Genomic DNA, 25,651 nt, shown 5'->3' with positions numbered 1-25,651 from the left:
GTTTTGTAGTAGAACTTGAAGTTAGAATTGTGATGCTGCCAGCTTTACTTTTCTCCATCAACATTACTTTGGCTATTCAGGGTCTTTTGGGGTTGCATACAAATTTCAGGATTTTTCTAGCTCTGTGAAAAATTCCATTGGTATTCTTTCTGATAGAGATTGCTTTATATATGTGGATTGCTTTGTGTAGTATAGACATTTTAACAATATTTGTTTTTCCAATCCATGAGTATGGAATGTATTTCCATTTCCTTGTGTCATCTTGAATTTCTTTTATCAGTTTTATAGTTTTCAGAGTACAGGTCTTTCACTTCTTTGATTAAGTTTATTCCTAGGTGTCTTATTGTTTTTGGTGTAGTTGTAAATGGTATTGACTCCTTAATTTCTCTTTCTGCTACTTCATCATTGGTGTATAGAAATGCAACAGATTTCTATACTTTGATTTTGCATCCTGTGACTTTACTTAATTCATGTATTAGTTCCAGCAGTTTTTTGGGCCATGTGTTTTTCACAATAAAACAACCACAGTATCTTATTTGTTGGACAAACGCAACCACGAGCTGCTTCTGGGACAATGCCCCCAGCTGCTTGGGGCCCCAACTGGTGCCACTGTTACTAGGAGTCCAACCAGCTTCCTGTTCAGGGATGAGCCTCCACTGCCTGTACAAAACTTGGGTGCCCAAGAGGTGCTCTCACTGCCTGCATCCCACCTTCCAGGCAGCCCTGGGTCCTCTGTTCCCCCTGCTGGCAGCAACCATTTCCAACAAGCATCTGTGGTGCATGGATTCATTAAATTTCTTTGATTTCCTGGGTGACCCATTCATTATTTAGTAGCCTGTTGTGTAACCTCCATGGATTTGTGGCCTTCCCAATTTTTTTCTTGTGGTTGACTTCAAGTTTCAGAGTGATGTAGTCAGAAACCATGCATGGTATGATCTCAATTTTTGGTACTTGTTGAGGGCTGATTTGTGACCCGGTATGTAATCCATTATGGAGAATATTCCAATTTCACTTGAAAAGAATGTGTATTCTGGTGCTTTAAGATGAAATGTTCTGAATATATCTGTTTAGTCCATCTCATCCAATGTGTCAATCAAAACCATTGTTTTCTTGTTTATTTTCTGCTCTTAGACGATGTGCATTGATGTAAGTGGGGTGTTGAAGTCCCCTACTATTACTGTATTATTAGCAATGAGTTCCTTTATGTTTGTTATTTATTGACTTACATATTTGGGAAAGTTGGGGGGCAAAAATATTTACAATTGTTATACCTTCTTGTTGGGTAGTTCCTTTTTTTATGATATAGTGCCCTTCTTCATCTCTTATAGTTTTTGGTTTGAAATATAGTTTGTCTGATATAAGTATTGCTACTCCAGTTTTCTTTTGATATCCATTTGCATGATAAATTTTTCTCTGTCCCCTTAGTTTCAATCTGAAGGTCTGTTTAGGTCTGAAATGAATCTCCTGTGGGACACCTTGCTGGCTCAGTCAGTGGAGCATGTAACTCTTGATCTCAGGGCTTTGGGTTTGAACTCCACATTGGGTGTAGGGATTATTTAAAAATAATCTTAAAATAAAAATAAAATAAAATAAAATAAAATAAAATAAAATAAAATAGTAAAATAAAATGAATCTCTTGTAGGGAGGATATAGATGGGTCTTATTTTTTTATTCATTTTGAAACTCTGTCAGAATGTCTTTTGATTGGAGTGTTTAGTCTATTTGCATGAAAGTAATTATTGTTATGTATTTAGTACCATTTCATTACTTGGTTTTTTTTCATTGTTTCTGGTGATTGGCTCTTTTCTTTTCTTGTCTTTGTCCCGTTTGGTCTTTCCTTTCCATTGAAAGAGTTCTCTTTAATGTTTCTTTAAGTCTGGTTCAGTGGTCACAAACTACTTTAGTTTTTCTTGGTGTGGGAAAGTCTTTTTCTGTCCTAGTCTGAATGACAGCCTTGCTCTCTAGAGTATTCCTGGCTGCAGATTTTTCCCTACTAACACATTGAATGTATTATACCAGTACACTTCTGGCCTGCCAGGTTTCTGTTGAGAAATCTGCAGCCAGACTCATGGGTCTTCCCTTGTAAGTTAGGGACTTTAGTTGTCTTAATGCTTTTAACATCAAACATGATGCTTTTAAGATTTTTTCATTATTGGCATATTTTGCAAATTTAATTACAATATATATTCATTTTGGCCTGATTTTATTGATTTTTATGGTAGTTCTCTGTGACTTCTGGATCTAGATGTCTGTTTTCTTCATCAGATTAGGGAAATTTTCAGCTATTCTTTCTTCAGATAAATTTTCTTTCCCTCTTTTTCTCTCTTATTCTCTTGGGGCTTCTATTACACAAATATGTTTGTTGGACTATGTTTCCTAAGTCTACTCATGTCTTCCATAATTATTCTTTCTCCCATTTGTTCAGGTTCTTTGTTTTCCATTATTCTGTCTTCCTTGCCACATATTCATCCCTCTGCTTCTTCCATCCTCGTGGTCATTACATCAGGTCTGCTTTGAATCTCATTTATTGAATTCTTCATTTCTGACTGATTGTTCTTTCAACTCTTTTATCTATGCAGTAAGACATCCTGAAGTCCTTCATTCTTTCCTCAAGCCCAGTGAGTATCCTTATGATTGTCGCTTTAAATTTTTCATCAGACATGTTGCGTATATCTGTTTCACTTAGATCTTCGGCTGTAGCATTATCTTCCTCTTTTGTTTGGGATGAATTCCTCCCTATTGGCACTTTGTCTAAGTCTCTGTCTTCTCTGTTAGAAAAGCCCATTATGTTTCCTGCTCCTGAAAGTAATGGCTTTATGAAGAGGAGGTCATATAGTGTCCAGGGCCTGTACTTCAGCAAGTGTCTCTGGTATGTGTTCTGTGCACTCTGCTTGCTGTGTTTTGGCTTCTCTGTCCCTCAGGTCAGTAGTCAGCAGAGGCTCTCCTTGCCTGCTATGGGCAACATTTGGTCCTTGGTCAGAGTGTAATGAGTTTTAACTAGGTTTGCTCTGGTCTTTATCTGTTAATTGAGACTTGATGCTACTTTCAGTAGAAATGAGGTCTTGCACAAGTCTCTGGACAGGAGATGTGGAATGGGTCAGGAGTTCTGCTGGTCTTCTGGGGAAAGGTCCTGCTACACTGGGACTGAGATACACTTGCCTGAGTAGGGTAATACAGGCAGAGAATGGGGGTTCAGGACTTTGTGTAAGAAGGCTAGGCAGCCAGTCTCAGTGCTGTGCTGTTGACAGAAGCTACTTTATGCTGAGGGTTGAGGGAAGGAAATGGTACCCACTATCTCCTTCGTTCCCAGAGAGACATGTCCACAAATGCTACCTCTCAGGTACATTACTCTAAGTAGAGAGAATAATCCCCCACTTCTGTGCCCCAGGTGGTCTTATGTTTGTCCCACTTCTGTCCATGACTAGGGCAGCGCCTTCAGGGCTCTATTACAGTCAAGCCTGCTGACCTTTAAAACTTCAATTCAAACCCCACTGTTTGCAAATACAAAAATCTGTCCATCTCATTTTCCCAGCCAATGAATTTGGGGAAGTGTTCCCTTCATGTGCTCCTCTCCCTCTCACCTTTATCCCAGACCATGGCTCCCTCTCTTATGCAGCATCCATGATCCATTTCTCCCACAAAAAATCGCTCCACACTTCTTACCTTCCTCCATGTGACCTCTTCTCTCCCTCTAGCTGTGGAGTTTTTTTTCTCAGTCCTCAGGTCAATTCCTGAATATTCAGAATGATTTGATAGTTATATATTTGTGTTTAAGGGATAAGATGAGTAGGGTCCTCCTACTATGCTGCCATGTTAGCTCCCCAACCTAGTTTTATGGATTTCTTATATTACATGTTTAGTATGATTGTTCTTCTTCCCACACTAGACATTAAATTCTGTGAAAGCAGAAACTGTGCCTATCTTTTTCACTAATTACTACTCAGTAATTATCAAAATCCATTTTTATAGTAGATGATTGATATATGTTAGGAAAATAAAGCCCTATAACATCCTGCTTTTTGATGTGCACTTATCCCAGGAAAGCAGACAAATTTTAGGTGTCATTAAGGCAGTGTGTGTGATATTTTTTATTCTAGTTTTATTGAGATATAATTAATTTACAGTATTTCATAAGTTTAAGGTATATGGCATTATAACTTCACTTACATATATTGCAAAATAATTACCACAGTAAGTTTAGTTAACATCCATCATCTCATATATATTAAACAAAAAAACAAACTAAAAGCTTTTTACTTGTAATGAGAACTTTTAGGATGTATTCTCTTCATAACTCTCAAATATACTACACAACAGTGTTAACTGTAGTCACCATGTTGTACATTACACGCCGAGGAGTTATTTATCTTATAACTAAGTTTGTTATCTTATAACTAAAAGTTTTGACCACTTTCATTCAATTCCCTGGTATTAATTGCAGAATTTACATTTATGTAAGTCTAATAGTTATTTCCCTATCAATTGTTTAAAATATGATTCAAATTTAGACTATTATGATTCTAAGATAGTATTGGTAGGGAACAATTAAACATCAATGGAAAAATCTTCAAGGAAAAAAGAAACAACACTAGTTTTGTATTATTAGACTTTTTTTCTGACAGTCGAGTAATTATATGGTGCAATTTAAAAATAGCCCAACTATGGAAAGAGCCCAAATGTCCATCAAATGATGAATGGATAAAGATGTGAGATGCACACACACACACACACACACACACACGCACATATATATATATATATATATATATATACACACACACACACACACACACACACACACAAATACATACACACATACAGTGGAATATTAATCAGCCATCAATAAAGAGAAAAAAAGAAAACTTGCCATTTGAATGATGTGACTAGAACCAGAATATATAATGCTAGGCAAAACCAATCAGAGAAAGACAAATATATAATTTCACTCATTTGTGGAATTTAAGAAACAAGAATGACAACTATATGGGAAGTGGAGAAGAGAAGAAAGGGAAATAAACAATAAGAGTCTCCTAATGATAAAGAACAAACTGAGGGCTGATGGAGGGAAGTGGGTGGTGGAATGGGATATATGGATGATGGGTATTAAGGAGGGCACCTGTTATGAACCCTGGGTGTTGTATGTGAGTGATGAATCCATTGAATTCTACTTCTGAGACCAATATTGCACTTTATATTAACTAACTGAAATACCAAAAAATAAATTGAATAATAAAAATGCAGAAAAAATATGAATACTAGAATACAAATGTCCTGATATCCTACCATGTATCTTAACAAACAAACTTGTTAGTGATTTTATTTCTAGTACTTTATTACATATGTAGGTATATAAAACATGAGGGTCACATTCCCAATATAGGTTTATTTTCTGACTTTTCCTGCTGCCTACCTGCAAGCATTCCTCCATAACGTTATTATGGAAAAGAAATGGCCAATAACATATTAATAAAGAAGCTGAAAATTACTTTGACTAAAACCAATAAAGATTTACATCTTTGCTCTTGTTTGAAGCCCCTTGAATACTGGCTGTGGGCTTTGTTCTCCATTAGGGATCCAAGTTGTTAGATTAGACACTATGCAAAATATTCTAAATTGTTGTGATAAAAAGAAATAAATTTTGCAAAACACACAGTAGCTCTTCAAATTTCTTCCCAGAAGTTTAGAAATTGGTTTAACTCACACTTATTACCAAAGCTAGTTACAGACCATAACCTAGTCCACTGTATGAGAAAACTGTAAGTCTACCAAATGGCCAGAAGGAAGAAGGAAACCAAAAATTTGTGGTCAGGGTTAAAGTCTCTTGCCTCAGAGATCTGCGAACTGAATAGATAGTTGTGTGTTCTCCACATGCTCAAAATTTAGTAGGTAGAACTGGAAGAGGATGCCCAGTATAAACACTTCCATTCAGAAAGAGAAAATTCAGAGATAGAATTCACAAGTCTAGAAATTCTGAAAACTACTGGGCAGTTGTGAAGAGTTCCACCCATCAGTAAGGAAATGTTTTCATATGTTCTTCATAACTGTTGGCTCTACTCTTTCTGAGGTCCCTTATCCTGTGTATAAATCTGAAGAGAACAACTGAGAATTTCAGCTTACTTCCCACTTAATGAAGGTTGGAGTCCAGGGATTATTTTAAGTCTCAAACAGTCAGAAGCTTCTTGAATCCATATTCATGCTTTACTTGGTGGTATAAATCTCTCTAAAATGTAGTCAGATTTTCATGTATTTGATTTCAGTGTGTTCCACGCTCCAATGGCCACATCTGCAGTTGTAGTCAAGACATGGCTTTCTCTGTATGTCTAGTCATAGGCATATGCAGCCTGTTAGACTTCATTGGGATAAGCTTATTCTCTTTTCACTTTCCCCTTGGTCTCCTTTCCTGGAGCCAGTTATTTCAACTGAAAGGGTATATTTGGAGCTATTTTAATACACTCAGAAAGTTTAATAACAGCTACTTGCTACATTCTTAAATCAGTTATTATCACTAGAGATTATATTTCAAGCGGACTTTGTGGGGTGCCTGGGTGGCTCAGTCAGTTAAGCGTTCAACTTTGGTTCAGGTCATGATCTCGCAGTTTGTGAGTTCAAGCCCCACATTGGGCTCTGTGCTGACAGCTCAGAGCCTGGAGCCTGTTTCAGAGTCTGCTTCTCCTTCTCTCTCTGCCCCTCCTGCCTTGCACTCTGTCTCTCTGTCAAAAATAAATAAACATTAAAGAAATTAATTGGACTTTGTTTCTCAAAGAATGTCTTCACATTATATATTACTATCTGGCACTAAAAGGTTATTTGTCTTTTCTAACCTATCAAGTTCTTGAATTGTTAATTATCTTATTTTCACATGAAAATAAATATTGTTTCTGAGTTTTTCAGGAATATCTTGTCAAATGTATCCAATAGTAATAAATAATGCTTTTCACCCTTTTTAGAATTACAATCATTGCATTCCTTATCCACCTTTCAAATTATTGCAGGTGATACTTTCACCATTTCTTTTTTTTTTTTTTTTTACTCTATAACATGAACCACTGTGGTTCCAATCTTTAGTAACAGTGCCCTCACCATCTGCCACCTGAACTTTATGCTAATGTCTCCTATTTTCATTTTTCCCTCTTAACATCAAAACCCCATTACTGGTGTCAATTTCTATACTCAGGATAAGCTACATTATAATGTAGAAACAAGAGACTCAGAGATCTCACTGCTATTAAATAACAAAGGTTTATTTCTCATTCATGCTACTTTGTCTTGAGACAAAGTATTATCCCCTCAATCTAGATGGGTATCCATATTATCCCCTCAATCTAGAATATAACAGACAGAAAACTCTCTCTGGAACATTCCTTGTTGTGATTGGCAGGAGGATGGAGGTTATGGCAGGGTGTGCACCAGATCTTAAAGTCATCATCAGAAAGTGACTCACATAATTTCTACTCACATTTTATTGGTAAAGCAAATTAAAAATCCTGAACTACATTCAAAGAACTGGGAAGTACAATTTTACCATTTGCCAAGGGGGTGGGAGGAAATCAAATATATATGAGCATCTCTAGTTTATATCATGTATGAAAAATATTTCTGAAATATTCAAGGAAATAAAAAACGATAACTTGATAATATTTCTGCCTCTAAAATTGGCAAATTTCTAAAAAGATAAAAATTCCCCGATTTAGCAAAAGGTCATGAAGCAATTATTTTCATTTACTAAATACAATGCAAGTGGGAAAATGGAATGCTATAAAATTTCTGTAGAGAACTTTGGCAATATCTATTAATTCTTGGGTCTTCTAAGTAATTTGTAATTTGACTCAATAATACTCAAAATAGAAATTCTATTTCTAAGCTGACATATGGACACATATTTCTTGTTCAGAAAGTGTAGAATTCCTTGTAGTAGTAATTAGAGTGATCAAAATACAAATGTTCAACAATAGAGAAAAGGTTAAATTCATTTTAACATGCCTCCATTGTGAAATTCACTGTGCAGCTAATTAAGTTATATTTTATAGGATCCTGGTATAGTCTTGGGATACAAAGCACATGAAAATAAGAAAAAGAAGGAGCACCTGTGTGACTCAGGTGTTTAGTATCCAGCTTCAGCTCAGGTCATGATTTCATAGTTTGTGAGTTTGAGCCCCATGTTAGGCTCTGTGCTGACAGCTCAGAGCCTGGAGCCTTCTTCGGATTCTGTGTCCCCATCTCTCTCTGCCCCTTCCCTGCTTGTTCATATTCTCTCTCTCTCTCTCTCTCTCTCTCTCTCTCTCTCTCTCTCTCTCTCTCTCTTTCACAAAAATAAATATTTTTAAAAATTTAAAAGAATAAGAAAAAATATAAATCTCCATTAATAGGAAAGAGGAATAAAGTAATACACCAAGAAAGATGAGCTTTGTATACTGTAAATTTAAGGATGGATTTTCCCCCCATAAAACCACTTTTCTAAACTATAGGCAATGAATTTATTTTTAAAATAGAAAAGACTATTAATGAGCATATGTGGGTAATTTCATTTTCATTTTTACAGGGAAATACAATTTCTTTAGGCTTTGAGAATTTAAGCTTATATCCCACCATGGACTTTTTTACAACCAGGGTCCCTGGCCCTAGAGGACTTCACATCTCTGAAAATTCTCTTTACAGAATAAGTGAAAATTGCATATAAGTTGAAATTACCCAGGTTTTGATAACTTGGTGTTTTAATTTTCTGCCTTCAGAACTAAGTGCTGTGAATGTTTTGTTGAGCAAACCAAACTTTGTTCTTACTCTCATGGAGCTTACAGGTTAGCAGTAGGTGCAGACATTATTATGTGATCACAAAAAAGTAAACCTTTTTAGTTTTTAGTTCTCTCTGCAGGAGAGGCACATGATGAGTAAATTTGTGGGTATTTGACTGACTCAGGGATATAAAAAAAAAAGATTCCCTAGATAAAGGGTGAGGTCTGAACAATTAGGAGCTAGGTAAAGATCTGTGGGAAGAGTATTCCATGAAGAAGAATTGGTATGCTCAGATGTCCTGTGCTTTACAGAAATAGGATAACTGCAAGGGACAGAGCAGTCTGCAAGGCAGGGAGTGAACATTTGTCTCTATCTAGTGAGCAACAGAAAGCCACTGATGATCTATAGTGCAAGTGGGGAGAGTGGAATAATTGTATTTGCACTTGGAATGAGCACTCTGGCTGAATTTTCTTTTTTTTTTTAAGTTTTAATTTAATCTGCAGTTAGTTAACATACAGTGTAATATCAGTTTCAGGTGTCAAATACGGTGAATTGACACTTCCAGACAATATCCAGTTCTCATAACAGTAATTGCCCTCCTTAATTCCCATTATGTATTGAGCCCATCCCTCCACCTCCTCTCTAGTAACGACCAGTGTGTTCTCTATAGTTAAGAGTCAGCTTCTCGGTTTGCCTCTGTCTCTCTTTGTGTCCCTTTGCTCATTTATTTCTTAAATTCCACATATGAATGATCATGTTATTTGTCTTTCTCTGACTGACTTATTTTGCTTAGCATAATCTCTTGCTCCATTCTTGTCACTGCAAATAGCAAGATATTCTTTTTTGTGGATGAGTAATATTGCTGTGTGTGTGTGTGTGTGTGTGTGTGTGATCAATACCGCTTGAGCTATAAAGCCATATAAAATGAGAATCAATGTCACTGGAATTAGCAGAATTAATACACTAAAGAAAAAGAGCTCAGACTCAATTACATATATATATATATATATATATATATATATATACACACACACACACACACATATATATTCATACATATTTATGTATACATGTGCATAAATATGTATGAATATATGTATGTATGTATGTATGTATACCATCCTGTATGTGTGTGTGTGTGTGTATTCTGAATACATTTTGCAGGGAATTAAAAATCAAAACTACAATGAGCTATCACCTCACAGCTGTCAGAATGGCGAAAATCAACAACACAAGAAACAACAGGTGTTGGCGAGGATGTGGAGAAAGGGGAACCTTCTTGCACTGTTGGTGGCTATATTTTCTAAAGTGCATTATAGAGCATCAGGAGGAATCTATACAGGTGAATTGGATAATCAGCAAGCCTAGGTGAAGGATGGTGTAGTAGAAGTGTGAAAAAGGAAGCCATGGAGAGATGGAAGGTAGCAAAGAGAAATGATTGGATGTCTTAGTAATGGTTTCTATATGGAAAATGATGGAGGCTATGGTGTACAATAGGATCCATTGTTTCTGATTTGCACACGTAGACAATAGGTGACTGCCTTCAGTAAAATAGTGAGCTTTAGAAGAGGTCTTTATCTCAAAAGAAGAGAAGATGTTTGCCCTAGATGTGTTGAGTTGGAAATACTTATCACATACTCAACAATAGAAGACAATGGATATAGTGGTTTGGAAATTTTAAAAAGGTACATGTATGACAAATGTAATTGTTTTCATTTCTCTTTCCATCTTAAATTTCTTCTTTTTTTTTTTTGAGAAAAGCAACTTTTTAAACACCATACATTTAAAGTTGTTCCCTTTCCCATTTATTTGAAATGCCACATAAACATTATATAAGAGCCATATTCTGTACATATGTTTGCAGTTATTTTTGACTGATGCTGCACCTTCTATGCTGAAATTATTCTGATTTGCTAACTGGATACACCCTAAACTTTTCAGACAACATTTCCCGGTTCAATTTATGGTTGTGTTTTTTTTTTACTCCATATTTTAGTACTGTTAAACTAAATTTATTTAATATGAAAATATTATCTGACTTTAAGGGCATTTTCTTCAATAGAATATTTTTTCAGGAGGAAATGTTGATCATTTTTCCTATGATCTAGAGATATCTAATGAAAATAAACATTTATTGAGTGACAGCCCAAGGAATGAATTAATTCAGATCACTGTTAGAAAAAAGATTACTGTTAACATTTCTACAAATAATTAGCATGATAATTTAGAGAAGTTCCCTCATGCTTATGGCAGAACTTGAGACAAATCAGGATTTGAACAAAGGAGAAAAAAAAAGAGAAATTCTATTGCTGGGGAATAGAAGGATGAATTAAAAATGGAGCAGGAAAGGGGTGCCTGGGTGTCTCAGTCGGTTAAGCATCCACCTTCGGCTCAGGTCATGATGTCACGATTAGTAGATTTGAGCACAATGTCTTGAGCCCCACCTCAGTCTCTATGCTGCCAGCTCAGAGCCTGGAGCCTGCTTCAGATTCTGTGTTTCCCTCCCTGCCCCTCCCTCACTTGTGCTCGCTTTCTCTCTCTCTCTCTCTCTCTCTCCCTCCCTCCCTCCCTCCCTCCCTCCCTCTCTCTCCCTCTCTCTCCCTCTCTCTCTCTAAAATAAATAACCACTAAAAAAAAAAAAAGAATAGAGCAGGAAATGAAGCTCAGCTGACATTTCAAGTCTCTAGTATGAGATGTGCATACCTAACTAGTTGGAGCCCACTAGATTGGAGGCAGTCTACACAGAGCAAGCAGCTCTGGAAGGAGCACACAGAGGATTTATCAAGGGATGTGAGGGTGAAGTGACTGAGGCCTTCGTGCTGATGGGAAATTTTTGGCTTGAGATCATAGTCTATTTAATGATAAAGGTGTAGAAATCACAAGCTAAGATGGTAGACAAAGTGATACTAGAACAGATCGTATATAAACAGGAAGATCAACCATCCAAGTATCCTCAAGGAACAGAGTGCATCGGGGGAACTTCTGCAAAGCAATGAAATTTTTAACTTAGAAAAGGTATCTCAGTGTTGCCTTTGAACAGAGGAGGACATTTCTAACTGTGGGGAGAATTCAATGAAATCACAAGAGCCTGGAAAGTAGGAAAATCAGTTCAAACGTTATCACCACTTGCAAGGATAGAAACTCGGAGGACTCTCATCACAATGGGCTACTTACTTCTTACAGAAAAAGATTTTTGGCATCACCCTCTTGAAGGCCTCCTTCATATCTTTATTTCTAAGACTGTAGATAAGGGGGTTCAACATGGGTGTAATGATCCCATAGAAGAGGGAAACCATCTTTCCCCAGTCCTTAGAGGTGGATGAAGGTGGTTGTAGATACATGTAGATGCCTGTACCAAAAAAGAGAGACACTACAACCATGTGGGACCCACATGTCCCAAAAGCTTTTCGTCGTCCTTCTGCTGACCTGATTCTCAACACTGCTTGAGCTATAAAGCCATAGGAAATGAGGATCAATGTCACTGGAATTAGCAGAATTAATACACTAAAGAAAAAGAGCTCAGACTCAATAGGCTTTGTGTCAGCACACGACAACTTGAGAAGGGCAGGCACCTCACAGAAAAAGTGGTCCACTTCCTGGCGACCACAACGTGGCATGTTAAGGGTCAAGGAAGACTGCAACACTGAATTACCAAAGCCAGTGAACCACGAGAAGGCTACCACCCTTACGCAGAACCAATGATTCATAATAACTACATAGTGCAGGGGTTTGCAGACTGCCACATATCTGTCAAAGGACATGACAGCCAGGAGGAGACACTCAGTAGCTCCCAGGGCCAGGAAGATGATGAGCTGTGCCACACAGCCACCGTAGCTGATGGTCTTTTTGTTGCGACAAATATTTGTCAACATATGAGGGACTGTGCTTGTGGTATAGCACAGATCTAAGATGGAGAGATTAGTGAGGAAGAAATACATGGGTGTATGAAGTTTGGGATCCAGAATGCACACCATCATGATGGACACATTGCCAAAGATGGTGAATGTATATGATATTAATAGAAGCACAAACAGGGGCATCTGTAGCCAGGGCCTGTCTGAGAAGCCAAGTAGTATAAACTCTCTTGTGGAGCTCTCATTAGCCCAATTCATGATGACTCATTTATATTTCTTCCTAAAAATATAAAAAAGAGAAGTAGTAGATAATTATTGAATACTCTTATTGAAACTGAAATAACTTAGGTTAATTATAATGAATGATTCAACACCAAACATAATTGATAGTAATCATAAACTACTATAAATTTATAGTTTGTGAAATATAATATGATTCTCTTAAATTAAAAATAGAACTACCCTATGACCCAGCAATAGCACTGCTAGGAATTTACCCAAGGGATACAGGGGTACTGATGCATAGGGGCACATATACACCAATGTTTATAGCAGCACCTTCAACAATAGCCAAATTATGGAAAGAACCTGAATGTCCATCAACTGATGAATGGATAAAGAAGACGTGGTTTATATATACAATGGAATACTACTTGGCAATGAGAAAGAATGAAATCTGGCCATTTGTAGCAATGTGCATGGAACTGGAGGGTATTATGCTAAGTGAAATAAGTCAGGTGGAGAAAGACAGATACCATATGTTTTCACTCCTATGTGGATCCTGAGAAACTTAATAGAAGACTATGGGGAAAGGGAAGAGGGGGGGAAAGTTACAAACAGAGAGGGAGGGAGGCAAACCATAAAGGACTCTCAAATACAGTGAGCAAACTGAGGGTTGATGGGGGTTGGGGAGAGGGAAAAGTGGGTGATGGGCATTGGGAGAGCACTTGGTGTGAGCACTGGGTGTAGTATGGAAGCCAATTAACAATAAATTATACATATATATATAGTACAAATATATATAAATATAAACATATTGTTGTGTTTTAGCATATTGTCTGTTTTAGCAGCTATATTTAACTTACTTTATGAAGTAAATCATTACTTTTGAATGACAAAGTATATAAACTTATGTACATGGAGCACACACAATTGTAAATGCCTAAGACATTTCAATTTTTCTCTGTTTTGTTATGTGTACACAAAGTATCTTCAGGTGTCCGTTATATTCTGTTGTACAATATAGTGATTGGCATTTCCACACATGAGCTCATCAAAACAGGTGCACTCCTTAGTCCCCATATCAGATTATCACCTGATTAATCATTGCTTCACTGACATGTGGCAGACACGAGAAAATCCACATTTTATTGCTGTTATGACTCAGCACGAATACTCTGCATACCCAGTAGTGGTGAAACCAAGACTCAAAGTCAGGATCTGAAGGCCATTCTTTTTTCTATGTCGTATATCCCCCCGAGTATACAGAGAACACAGCAAGACTGATTGAAGACCACATGGCAGTGCTTATATGCCAACAGAACAGCAAGAATGAAATAGTCAAGTTGATTTTCCTCAGTGTGTGGAGGTTATCAGTTAAGTAGTGATACAATCCAAATGCACCTAAGTTTCTCAATCCACCCTGTGTTTTTAAATGCAGGGTCTTTAATAGGACTTACAGCATTGAAATTTATAAGCATAAACATAGTGAGTGCTGCTAGACAGAGAACAGGGCACTGTAAAGGAGGGTAACGTGGGAAGGAGAGACCTACCTCAGACTGGGTGGAACAGCTTTTACAGTAGGAGAAGCACGGCCACTGTGCACCTGCAGCAGCTTGAGGAGAGAAGGTGTGAAGAATTTAACTCCTTCCATTATATGTGGGTTAAATTTCAGCGTTTTAGCTACAGATGCACATTATTCCTTGGCAATTAACAGCAATACACCTTTGTGGAAAAATGCATAGGAAATGAGATATGACTTTGGTTTACATGCAAATTTGAATTTTTCACAGGAAAAATTATGATACATAAAGATAAAAGATAAATGCAAGATGGAAAAAAATGTGTGGTGATTATGGCAAAAATGATGACTATCTTAAAACATACATAATTGTTATATAATAATTATGAGACAAGACCAGAAATCCAATTAAAAGTGAGCAATTGACTTAAGTGAGCAATTGAGGAAGAAAAAAAATAAAGCAAATTTAAAAAGAGAAAAGATATATGATTTTTCTATCAATAAGAAACAGAAATCAAAATAACCAGGAAATGTCACATGTCTAATCATTTGGTAACGTTAGAAAAAAATCACCTTTAAAAGTTAGCTGTTAGGAACACAGTCTCTGGATGTACCACCTGCCTGCATTTATTCTGAGCTGTGTGATTACGAGTGCAGTGTGAACATCCTTGCGCCACATTTAGAACAAATCGCTCTACTGATAGTAAGAGGTCCTGTGAAGTCAAATGAGGCAGTCCACACGTCAGAAGTCAGGACGGTGCTGGGGACAGCAAGCTTCGCTGAGTGTGAGTTTCTCATCACTTGGAGTATCACTGAAATCCATCATTAACACTAATCATTAACGTCATGATGGGCCATTGTCTCGGCTTGGTGCGGATAGCAGAACAGACAACCAAATTACTGTTGGTTGTGCCAATGCTTATTGTAAGTTCATAATTTTATAATGTGAAATTATTAAACATATATGTCACTTTTTCTTTGCTTCTACCATAATACTGAGAACATGGTTTCCAGTAAATGGAAGTCAAGTCAATGGTTAATAGCAGGTACTGGCTTACCTGAAGGGTATGGGCCATAAGAGGACTCTACTCAGCAGCAGTATTTTCTCCAATTTTCACGTGTTCTGCTCTACCCACGTGTCATATGTCATTGTGATCTGCTCATTCCAATTTCTCTTTTCCGTTATCAGAAAAATGGACTCACCTCTTGACAAGCACACATTCATTTTGCGGTCATCTTACCTCTTTCCTATTCATATATCCTGCAGTAATCAAGAGAAACCTTAAATGCCACTAATTCATTCTTTCTTTCTTTCTTTCTTTCTTTCTTTCTTTCTTTCTTTCTTTCTTTCTTTTGCTTAAAAACATCCTACTGACAGTTCTAATGCATGGAGATAAGATGGTCAAAGGTGCATTCTGAAGGATGAAATGATAACCAAGGTTGTTTGAATCACTGAAAATAGTTGACATCTATTTTAAGGTTCCTAGGAAACAAACTGAACAGTAATTACTTAGCCAGAGACAAGGACATGGGTGAAGTGAGCAAGGGACATCACTTAGAGTCCTGCTGCACTCGACACTCACCTTCCTTCCAAGTGTCAGAGAGATACCCCTGTCTTTCTGTGTGCATGTTTCAGAGAAGGTTGATAAATGCAGAGCCTCTTTAAGCTGTCAACCCTTGTGACATTCTTATTCAGTGACCTGTTCCCCACAGATTGGAATGATATTAGCACGGAACCTGGGCTGCATAATGAACAGAGAACATGAGAACATTCCTTAGGATGAAATAAAAATGGATTATAGTATGTGTTCAGTCACTGGGGTATATGTTTGATTGACACTGGCTCTGCTCACCACATTCCTAGCAGAGTTTACAGTGGGAAGCTGATTTCATAGATATCTACAACATCAGCAGAGCCCTTTAAGAAAGGGCTACCTATTCCCACATTGCCTCGTCCTCTATCTTGGCCCTAGGGATTCCAGGGTCCCTCCAGTTTAATTGGTCATTGTGTCCAGAGAAGAAATAATGAACTCTATTCCCAACTGCACTGGCAGGGTAACCCAGGCACACAGGTGGTTCACAAATGTTAAAGCTAGGGGGAAGATGCTAGACATGAAACTTAAACCACGAATAATGAGTTTAGAGATGTTTACTCAGGACAGCACAAGGCTAAATGAACTTATAGCCCAAATTCCGTTAAATGGTCTCATGGTCAAAGAGTGAGCCCACACTTCGTGTTTATGGAAAGAAGTGTTCCTATTGTTCCTTGAAATTTGTATGCAGGTGTTTATTTTTTTTTTTTATTTTTATTTATTTTTTTTCTGAAATTTATTGACAAATTGGTTTCCATACAACACCCAGTGCTCATCCCAAAAGGTGCCCTCCCCAATACCCATCACCCACCCTCTCCTCCCTCCCACCCCCCATCAACCCTCAGTTTGTTCTCAGTTTTTAACAGTCTCTTATGCTTTGGCTCTCTCCCATTCTAACCTCTTTTTTTTTTTTTCCTTCCCCTCCCCCATGGGTTCCTGTTAAGTTTCTCAGGATCCACATAAGAGTGAAACCATATGGTATCTGTCTTTCTCTGTATGGCTTATTTCACTTAGCATCACACTCTCCAGTTCCATCCACGTTGCTACAAAAGGCCATATTTCATTTTTTCTCATTGCCATGTAATATTCCATTGTGTATATAAACCACAATTTCTTTATCCATTCATCAGTTGATGGACATTTAGGCTCTTCCCATAATTTGGCTATTGTTGAGAGTGCTGCTATGAACATTGGGGTACAAGTGGCCCTATGCATCAGTGCTCCTGTATCCCTTGTGTAAATTCCTAGCAGTGCTATTGCTGGGTCATAGGGTAGGTCTATTTTTAATTTTCTGAGGAACCTCCACACTGCTTTCCAGAGCGGCTGCACCAATTTGCATTCCCACCAACAGTGCAAGAGGGTTCCCGTTTCTCCACATCCTCTCCAGCATCTATAGTCTCCTGATTTGTTCATTTTGGCCACTCTGACTGGCGTGAGGTGATACCTGAGTGTGGTTTTGATTTGTATTTCCCTGATAAGGAGCGACGCTGAACATCTTTTCATGTGCCTGTTGGCCATCCGGATGTCTTCTTTAGAGAAGTGTCTATTCATGTTTTCTGTATGCAGGTGTTTAGACTACACCTGCTAGGGATATGCAGCTTAAATAATTGTATCAAACAAATTCAACACATGTAAATTTTCATCTTGAAGTTTAAGGTTGGCATGAATTCACCAGGGCAGAGCTAGTAGAAATGATGGGGGATTGCAACAGAATAGATTTTGAGGATAAGTTGATTTCTGCAATTAATAATTTAATATGTGCCCACCTAAGATTTTGGAAAAATAAAGAAAACTGAAATTGCATTGAGCACCAGCTTAGATATACCCTAAAATCACTTGCTAGGATTTTACTATATTTATTTTCACTTATTTTTATTTTGTGTATAACGCATTTTATGAATTATAAAATCATATATAGAGAATATAGTCATTATTTATATTATAAGAGTTTCTTTTTTATTAAATATTAAACCAGCACAGTTGGCATATACTCTTATATGCATTTCAGGTGTATAATATAGTAATTCAATAATTCTGTACATTACTAAGCACCCTGCAGGATCATTGTATTCTTTTTTTTTTTTAATTTCTTTTAAAGTTTACTTATTCTCGAGAGAGAGACAGAGACAGAGTGTGAATGGAGGAGGGTCAGAGAGAGAGGGAGACACAGAATCTGAAGCAGGCTCCAGGCTGTGAGCTGTCAGCCCAGAGCCCGATGCGGGGCTCGAAATCACAAACTGTGAGGTCACGACCTGAGCTGAAGTCGGACGCTTAACCGATTGAGCCACCCAGGTGCCCCAGGATCATTGTCTTCTTAATCCCCTTTTCCTATTTCATCCATCCTTCCCACCACCTCCCCCTGGTAACCAATAGGTTGGTCTCTATAGTTAAGAGGCCGCTTCTTGGTTTTCCTCTCTTTTTCCTCCCCTTAAATTCATTTTTTTTTGTTTCTTAAATTCCACATATGAATGAAATCATATGGTATTTGTCTTTCTTAGACTGGCTTATTTCACTTAGCATTATACTCTCTAGCTCCATCCATGTCGTTGCAAATAACAAGATTTCTTTCTTTTTAATTCCTGAGTAATATTCCATTATATATAAATATCACTTCTTTCTCCATTCATTAGTTGACAGACACTTGGGCTGTTTACATAGTTGGCTAGTGTTGATAATGCTGCTGTAAATACTGGGGTGCCTGTGCCCATTCAAATCTGTATTTTTTTATCCTTTGGGTAAATACCAGGCAGAGCAATTGCTGAATTGTTGTGTAGTTCTATTTGTAACTTTTTGAGGAATGTCTGTACTATTCCTCAGAGTGCCTGCACCAGTTTGCATTCCCACCAACAGTGCAAGAGGGTTCCCCTTTCTCCATATCCTCACCAACATTTATTGTTGCCTGAATGGTTAATTTTAGCCATTCTGACAGGTGTGGGGTGGTATCTCATCATGGTTTTGATTTGCATTTCCCTGATGATAAGTGATTTTGAGCATCTTTTCTTCTTAATTTGAAATTTATTGTCAAATTGGTTTCCATACAACACCCAGTGCTCATCCCAAAAGGTGCCCTCCTCAATACCCATCACCCACCCTCCCCTCCCTCCACCCTCAATCAACCCTCAGTTTGTTCTCAGTTTTTAAAAGTCTCTTATGCTTGGCTCTCTCCCTCTTTAACCTCTTTTTTTTCTTCCCCTCCCACCATGGTCTTCTGTTAAGTTTCTCAGGATCCACACAGGAGTGAAAACATATGGTATCTGTCTTTCTCTGTATGGCTTATTTCACTTAGCATCACACTCTACAGTTCCATCCACGTTGCTACAAAATGCCATATTTCATTCTTTCTCATTGCCATGTAGTACTCCATTGTGTATATAAACCACAATTTCTTTATCCATTCATCAGTTGATGGACATTTAGGCCCTTTCCATAATTTGGCTATTGTTGAAAGTGCTGCTATAAACATTGGGGTACAAGTGCCCCTATGCATAAGCACTCCTGTATCCCTTAGGTAAATTCCTAGTAGTACTATTGCTGGGTCATAGGGTAGGTCTATTTTTAATTTTTTTATATAAGATTTTTTTTAACGTTTATTTATTTTTGGGACAGAGAGAGACAGAGCATGAATGGGGGATGGGCAGAGAGAGAGGGAGACACAGAATCGGAAACAGGCTCCAGGCTCTGAGCCATCAGCCCAGAGCCTGACGCGGGGCTCGAACTCACGGACCGCGAGATCGTGACCTGGCTGAAGTCGGACGCTTAACCGACTGTGCCACCCAGGCGCCCCTACAACCTTTTTAGACTTAGACTGTTGGGGTTGAGATTTTCAACCTATGCCTATCATTTCTAGCAGTCCCGTTAGTTTCTAAAAACAATATTTATGAGGCAGTAGATAACTAACACAAAAAGAGTAAGATGACTGTTTCCCCAAATTTGTGGTAATACATGGTGTTGTCAAATTTTTCTGTAGTTCCAGGGAATCTCCAGCATTTGAACTTGATTAACAGAGGCTATCCTTGGATCCAAGGTGTCAGCCACTAACCTAGAAGACCATTCATACCTTCCTGAGGTGCTAGAGCCTGGGTATGCTGCCTTTTCGGTCGATTTGGGCCAGGGGAGATCTCAGTCATCTTTGCAGTCAGGGACAAGCACGTGCTATGACACTGAGACATTGGTTTTCAATCTTTTTGCCATTGTCAGCAACTCCCTCCCAGTGACGTTTTCACATCACAGTTACACTCTGTGTCTATTCATGTACTGTAGCTTTTTGGAGGGCTACCCATCAGTGTATTTGCTATGAGTTTCTCCACTTCTCTGGAAGCCAAGGTTTTCTTCCTTGGGAGTAACATATGTGATGTGAATGCATACACTGGTAAGTAAGTCAGGTCCTTAGTGTGACCCAAATTTTTTGTGGATGGGAATAAATTAAAGGGAATCTACTATAAAGTTAGCAGTCATCATTTCTAGGTTATGAGATAAAGAGAAAGTTTTCTTATATTTCTCCTGTTTTCCTCATGTCCTGATACACACTTATAAGGATTCCATAAATGTATGCACTTAAAAGAAAAAATTATCCTATCTTTTCCTTCTCCTAGGCCTTAGGTGTTGCAAAATGTCCTAAACATTAAAGCCTAAAGATGTTGCTCCAGCATTCATTATTATTTATCATATCATATCGTATCATATCATGTCATATCATATCATATCATATCATATATCAAATATATTTATCATATACATTTATATTCTGTAGAATAATATAATTTTAATATATTTTATTTAAAAATGATTCATTCATTTAATAATTGTACAGATACTCAATATGTAATTTTATCATAAGCCACTATAGACACAGCAAAATCTTATATGAATAAGAGTTTCTATGGTGTTGAAAAGCTCACCAATGTCTTTTTATCAAACAAACATACAAACAAATAAAAAAACTAGATAATGCCAGTGTAGTGACAAGGGCAGGTTTTGGAGGGAATTCAAAGGACAGATATATGAAATTTGTAATGATGTTTCTCATGAGCCAAGATATCAACTGAGTGCAAAGTTGAGTAAGAGATTTTTAAATGACAAATTACTTGTTTATCAAGACTGGGATGAGCTTTTCTCACAAAGAAAAGTTGGTATTCGTTTCCAGTGACCAGACTGTCACCATTCTATATGTTCTCCTCTCAAATTCCTTACAATACTATGAAGTTTATATTTTCTCTGTGCCTTCCTATGTTTTCATATCATCATCCTCTCCCAGATTTTTATTTTTACCAAGACCTATGAAACTGGTGATTTTAGTGTTATTCCCAAAAGTATCACAACTTCAAATAATGTTTTCACTGTGGAAACCTGGGAACTAGAAGGTTTAAGGATGGGAGAGAAAATACCTTTAACCCTTACAACTCATGTACCCCACCCAAATACCCCAGGTGGATGACAGCTAAATCCACCACCATATCACAAGGTGCAAGGGCACGGTAATGTGAGGACTCTCACATGAAGAGGATTTCCACTCTTGGAAATGGTCAACTTGTAAAGAAGTGGAGTGTTTTTTTCTCCAGCATAGAGCTACTCAGAATTTCTTGGCATTGTGTTAGTGGAGGCCAGTCTAAGAAATGTGATATGCCACATGATGGCTCTGCAACAATTAAAAATTGAGGCAGAAGTTGGGTGAATATTAGTGGGGATTTGATCTGCACCACAAAATCTCTGATAACATATCAGGTGGATGCAGAGGACATTATTTCACATAAAAGTGGTAAGTCTGGTAAGAAGAAATCAGTGTCCATTGTAATCATACATTAAAATAAAATTCCATGTGAAATATTTTCTTAATATCTTGTACATGCATCTATTACTAAACTAAACCACTTTTCGTAATTCTATGTTTACTTATCTGTAGTTCCTGATTAGTCTTGAAGGCTTTTAAGTGTATAAATTGAAGTTTCTTTATGAAACTGCATCTCTATCTCTTTATAATTCTTTGTGCTTCCTACTTCTTTAGAAAGGCACTACCTACAACAATTCTTGGTACATGGCAAACACCTAGTAAATTCTTTTTACATAAATGAATCGCTACATCTTCTCTTGGTAAAGGTCAGTGTTATTTCTTTAACTCTCATCCATCTAACTCATGACTTTGCTGACCATTTTTCTGCACACAGTATTCTCTTTACTGCACTCTTTACATCTTTGTTTCTTAAAGTGTAGATCAGAGGGTTAAGGGTAGGTGTAACAATTGTGTAAAAGAGTGTAAAGAACTTCCCCTCATCTTGGGATGTGTTATTCTGTGGCTTCATGTACATATAAATGAGTGTTCCATAAAACAGAGTTACTACTGTGAGGTGGGAACCACAGGTATTAAGGATCCTACTCCACCTTGCTGTTGACTTGATCCTCATGACAGCTTGAGTGATAACTGCGTATGAGATTAGAATTAGTAATAGAGGTACTAGAAGAAATATCACTCCAAGAGCATAGACAATGACCTCAATTACTTTTGAGTAGACACAAGCCATCTTGAGCAATGCTGGCATCTCACAGAAAAAATTGTCCACCTCCCGGTGCCCACATCTTGGCAGTTTCAGAGTCAAGGAGCAAAGAATTAAGGCACTGCCAAGACCACCTAACCAGGCGACAAGCACCATCTTTTGGCAAAGTTGAGGGTGCATTATTACTGTGTAGTGAAGAGGTTGACAGACAGCGGCATAGCGATCATAGGCCATCACAGCCAAGAGAAGACATTCTGTGGCTCCCAAGTCAAGGGCAAAGAAGAATTGGAGCACACACCCTCCGTAGGTAATAGACTTTGTTGGACCCCATAGATTTGCCAGCATCTGTGGGATAATGCTAGTTGCATAACAGAGGTCCAGAAAAGACAAATTGGATAGGAAGAAATACATAGGAGTATGGAGCTGGCTGTCTAGGTTAGATACAAGGATGATGGTTGTGTTTCCTACCAGAGTCACAATATAGAAGATGAAGACAACCCCAGAGATGATGTGTTCTAATTGGGGTCGATCAGAAAACCCCAGCAGGATGAAGTCTGTCATGGAACTTCCATTGTTTTTGTTCATGACTCCTCATGAAGGTCTAGAAGACAGTACCCTGGTAATTAAAAAAAAAATAGCATCACCTTAGGTAGAAATAAGATCTCTGATGTTTGCCATGAGTGTCCAAATTCACTTGTTTGTGTGCTCTCTCCCTTTGGAACATTTCTTTTAACACTCTTGCATTCAGTGACCATAGCTTCTGCATGTTCACTCATCACCAGAGTGGTTCTAAAAATAATACAATAAACCCAATAACACTGAATTGTAAATAATTGAAAAGGCTTAATATGCTATGACACCTATGATTCTCTGTATTTTGGGTAAGCAATAAATCCCTAAAGTTAATTACATAATTTAAGAGTAGGATATGTTTAGTGCTGTTCCTTCTTCAAATTATGACATTAGGTCACTTGACATGACAAATTTTTCCCTTATCAAAGGAGAGGAGTTTGAGGTAAAAAGTTAAATAACCTATTATGCTGGGATAAGCTGCACCATTTGGTAGCAGAATCACTTTCCACATTTATGTCCAAATGTCTGTATTCCAGCCATTATCATAACCATCACCACCAACCTCTTCCTCATATTTTCACTCCCATTCAGCCATGTAGACATTGATATTTCTGTATCAGTTTTGGTGTTCCTTACTATACTGCTCGTTTGGTGCCAGGAAAAAATTTGTCTCTTTTATTAACAATTATTTACATGTACAGAGGCTATGTGTTGCTTTGAGTACCTTTTATGACTGCTATTATACCATTTAAATAGCCTTAGAATTTGTTACAGAGTTCAAAGGAGCCTATTCCAGAAACATTTGGTTACCACATATACATATCAAAAACCTGTGTTAGCTCCTACTCACCAGGCTATTCAGCAGGATTAGCAAGATAGGTAACTTGAATGAAAATCTGTTCATTAAACAATCAGTGAGTTGTTTACCCCTTGGAATTTACCAATCATATGGATAAATTCTCTGGTCTCTTCAGAACTCTGTAGGTAAAATCTGACTTAAATTCTGAAATAATACAGAAAAAGAATAAATAATACATAAATTTCACTCTTTCTGTATACTTTATCATATTATTAAATATATGGAATAATGAGTGAATTAACCTACAATATTTTTTAGTTTTATTTTTTGGCTTATAAATTTTTTATGCATATAATGTTAGAACATGGACTTTGGCTAGAGTACTTTATATTCATAGTGTGTTTGGAGCCAAAGAACACTAAATTTATTTGTTGCAGTTACAGTAAAATAAGGAAAATCACCTACAGTATATCACTGTCACAAGCATTTTAGTTAGAACTTGAAAATGTTATAATCATGAAGAAGAAACTGTGATTACCAAGTAGTCTGATACAGAGATACAGTTTTTCTCAATATAAAAATGGAAATTTCATTTAATTAATGATTGTGAAGTCTTTATGTGATAGGATGTCAGTTAAGTTGAGCATAATGATTAAGTGCAAGGATTCTGGACTCAGAACTTGGTGTGAAATCCTAGCTAAGTAGTGGGAAGTAAAGTGTCCTTGGGCAGTTATATAACCTGTTTATACATCAGGTTCTCTGTACATTCTGTAAAACTAGTAATGTTCCTCAAAGCGAGGCTGTCCGGGTTAGTATTTGTGAAAACACTAGAACTGTGCTTGGTTCATATTTCATTCTAAAATGTTAAACATTGTATTCACCTACCCACAACTTATTACTATTTTATTTTTTCCTTACTCTCTTCATTTTTCCCACTGGTAATATTACCATGATGGTCTAAAACTAAACTGGAATGGTTAAAATTTTATGTGTGGATAACTTCAAATGCACAGACACTCATGTACACAAAAGTGCCCACAAATACAATGTACATAGTGAACTGATCAACTCAGAGGCAGGAGAGGACAGAGGACTTAAGCTCTGCAAATGCATTGATTACAAAATGCAGTTGGCTTTTCTTGACCATGTCAGGTTGGGATAGTGTTGGGAATGAGGAAGCCATAGAATTTTAGAGTTGGCATAGCCTCAGAAGCCACAATCCAGCCTTCTGCCCTACAAAGCAGGTCTTCCACAGAATGTTCACACAACTGTTTTCATAGCTTTCTAACTATCTTTTAAAGAGGGACTCATACTTACTCCTTATGTTGAGCTCAGAGATTCCTCTTCAACCCTCAAGCAATGCCTGTTTTTCTTTATTCTCGAAATAGCATGGAAGAAGTCATTTCAACATGGCTTCATTAAAAACCACAGTTTTATTACAAAATAAAACACAAAAAGCAAAAGCTCACTGAATCAAGGTGAATACTCTTATAAGTAACATGCAGATCAAGAAATAAAACCTTGCCAAGCACCCCAGGAGCTTCTCTTTGTGACTTGTCCCAATCACTACCATTCCATGTCTCCCACAGTATTCACTATCCTCATGTTTATAGTAGTCACCTCCTTGTATTTTAATAGTGTGATTACCCAAATGTGCATCTGCAGATAAGATTGTTTCGTTTGGCTCCTTAAATTTTTTGTCTTTTGAGTTTCCTTTAATATTAGAATACACTCTTAGATTTGTGTTCCCAGATTAAGTTCTAGATGGTTGTCAACTGTTGTTCACACTGTATGAAGTTTAATTACCATGCTTTTCTGGTTGCTATCCATTGGATTTACAATGGATTATCAAATGCCTTGGATTAGTTAGTTGA

General features: G+C 37.3%; 2 protein-coding genes across 2 annotated transcripts; both read right to left on the bottom strand.

Annotated features, from left to right (window-relative positions):
- Positions 1-11,900: 11,900 nt before the first annotated feature.
- Positions 11,901-12,842, bottom strand: LOC122490574 (putative olfactory receptor 2B3). Its single transcript, XM_043593222.1, has one exon. The coding sequence runs from the start codon at positions 12,840-12,842 to the stop codon at positions 11,901-11,903; it is 942 nt and encodes a 313-aa protein (XP_043449157.1).
- An 8,992-nt stretch (positions 12,843-21,834) lies between these two features.
- Positions 21,835-22,990, bottom strand: LOC122490573 (olfactory receptor 2W1-like). The gene has a single exon (XM_043593221.1). It carries the CDS (start codon positions 22,988-22,990, stop codon positions 22,046-22,048), a length of 945 nt encoding a protein of 314 aa, XP_043449156.1. The 3' UTR covers positions 21,835-22,045.
- Between the last annotated feature and the right edge of the window lie 2,661 nt (positions 22,991-25,651).

The sequence above is a fragment of the Prionailurus bengalensis genome, chromosome B2, assembly GCF_016509475.1.
Source record: "Prionailurus bengalensis isolate Pbe53 chromosome B2, Fcat_Pben_1.1_paternal_pri, whole genome shotgun sequence".
In the NCBI taxonomy this organism is placed as follows: domain Eukaryota; kingdom Metazoa; phylum Chordata; class Mammalia; order Carnivora; family Felidae; genus Prionailurus; species Prionailurus bengalensis.
The sequence above is the reverse complement of the archived record's forward strand: the minus strand, read 5'-3'. Positions and strand labels throughout refer to the sequence as shown.

Coding starts and splice junctions, on each gene's coding strand:
- LOC122490574 (XM_043593222.1), bottom strand. CDS start 12,842: ATGAATTGGGCTAATGAGAGCTCCACAAGAGAGTTTATACTACTTGGC.
- LOC122490573 (XM_043593221.1), bottom strand. CDS start 22,990: ATGAACAAAAACAATGGAAGTTCCATGACAGACTTCATCCTGCTGGGG.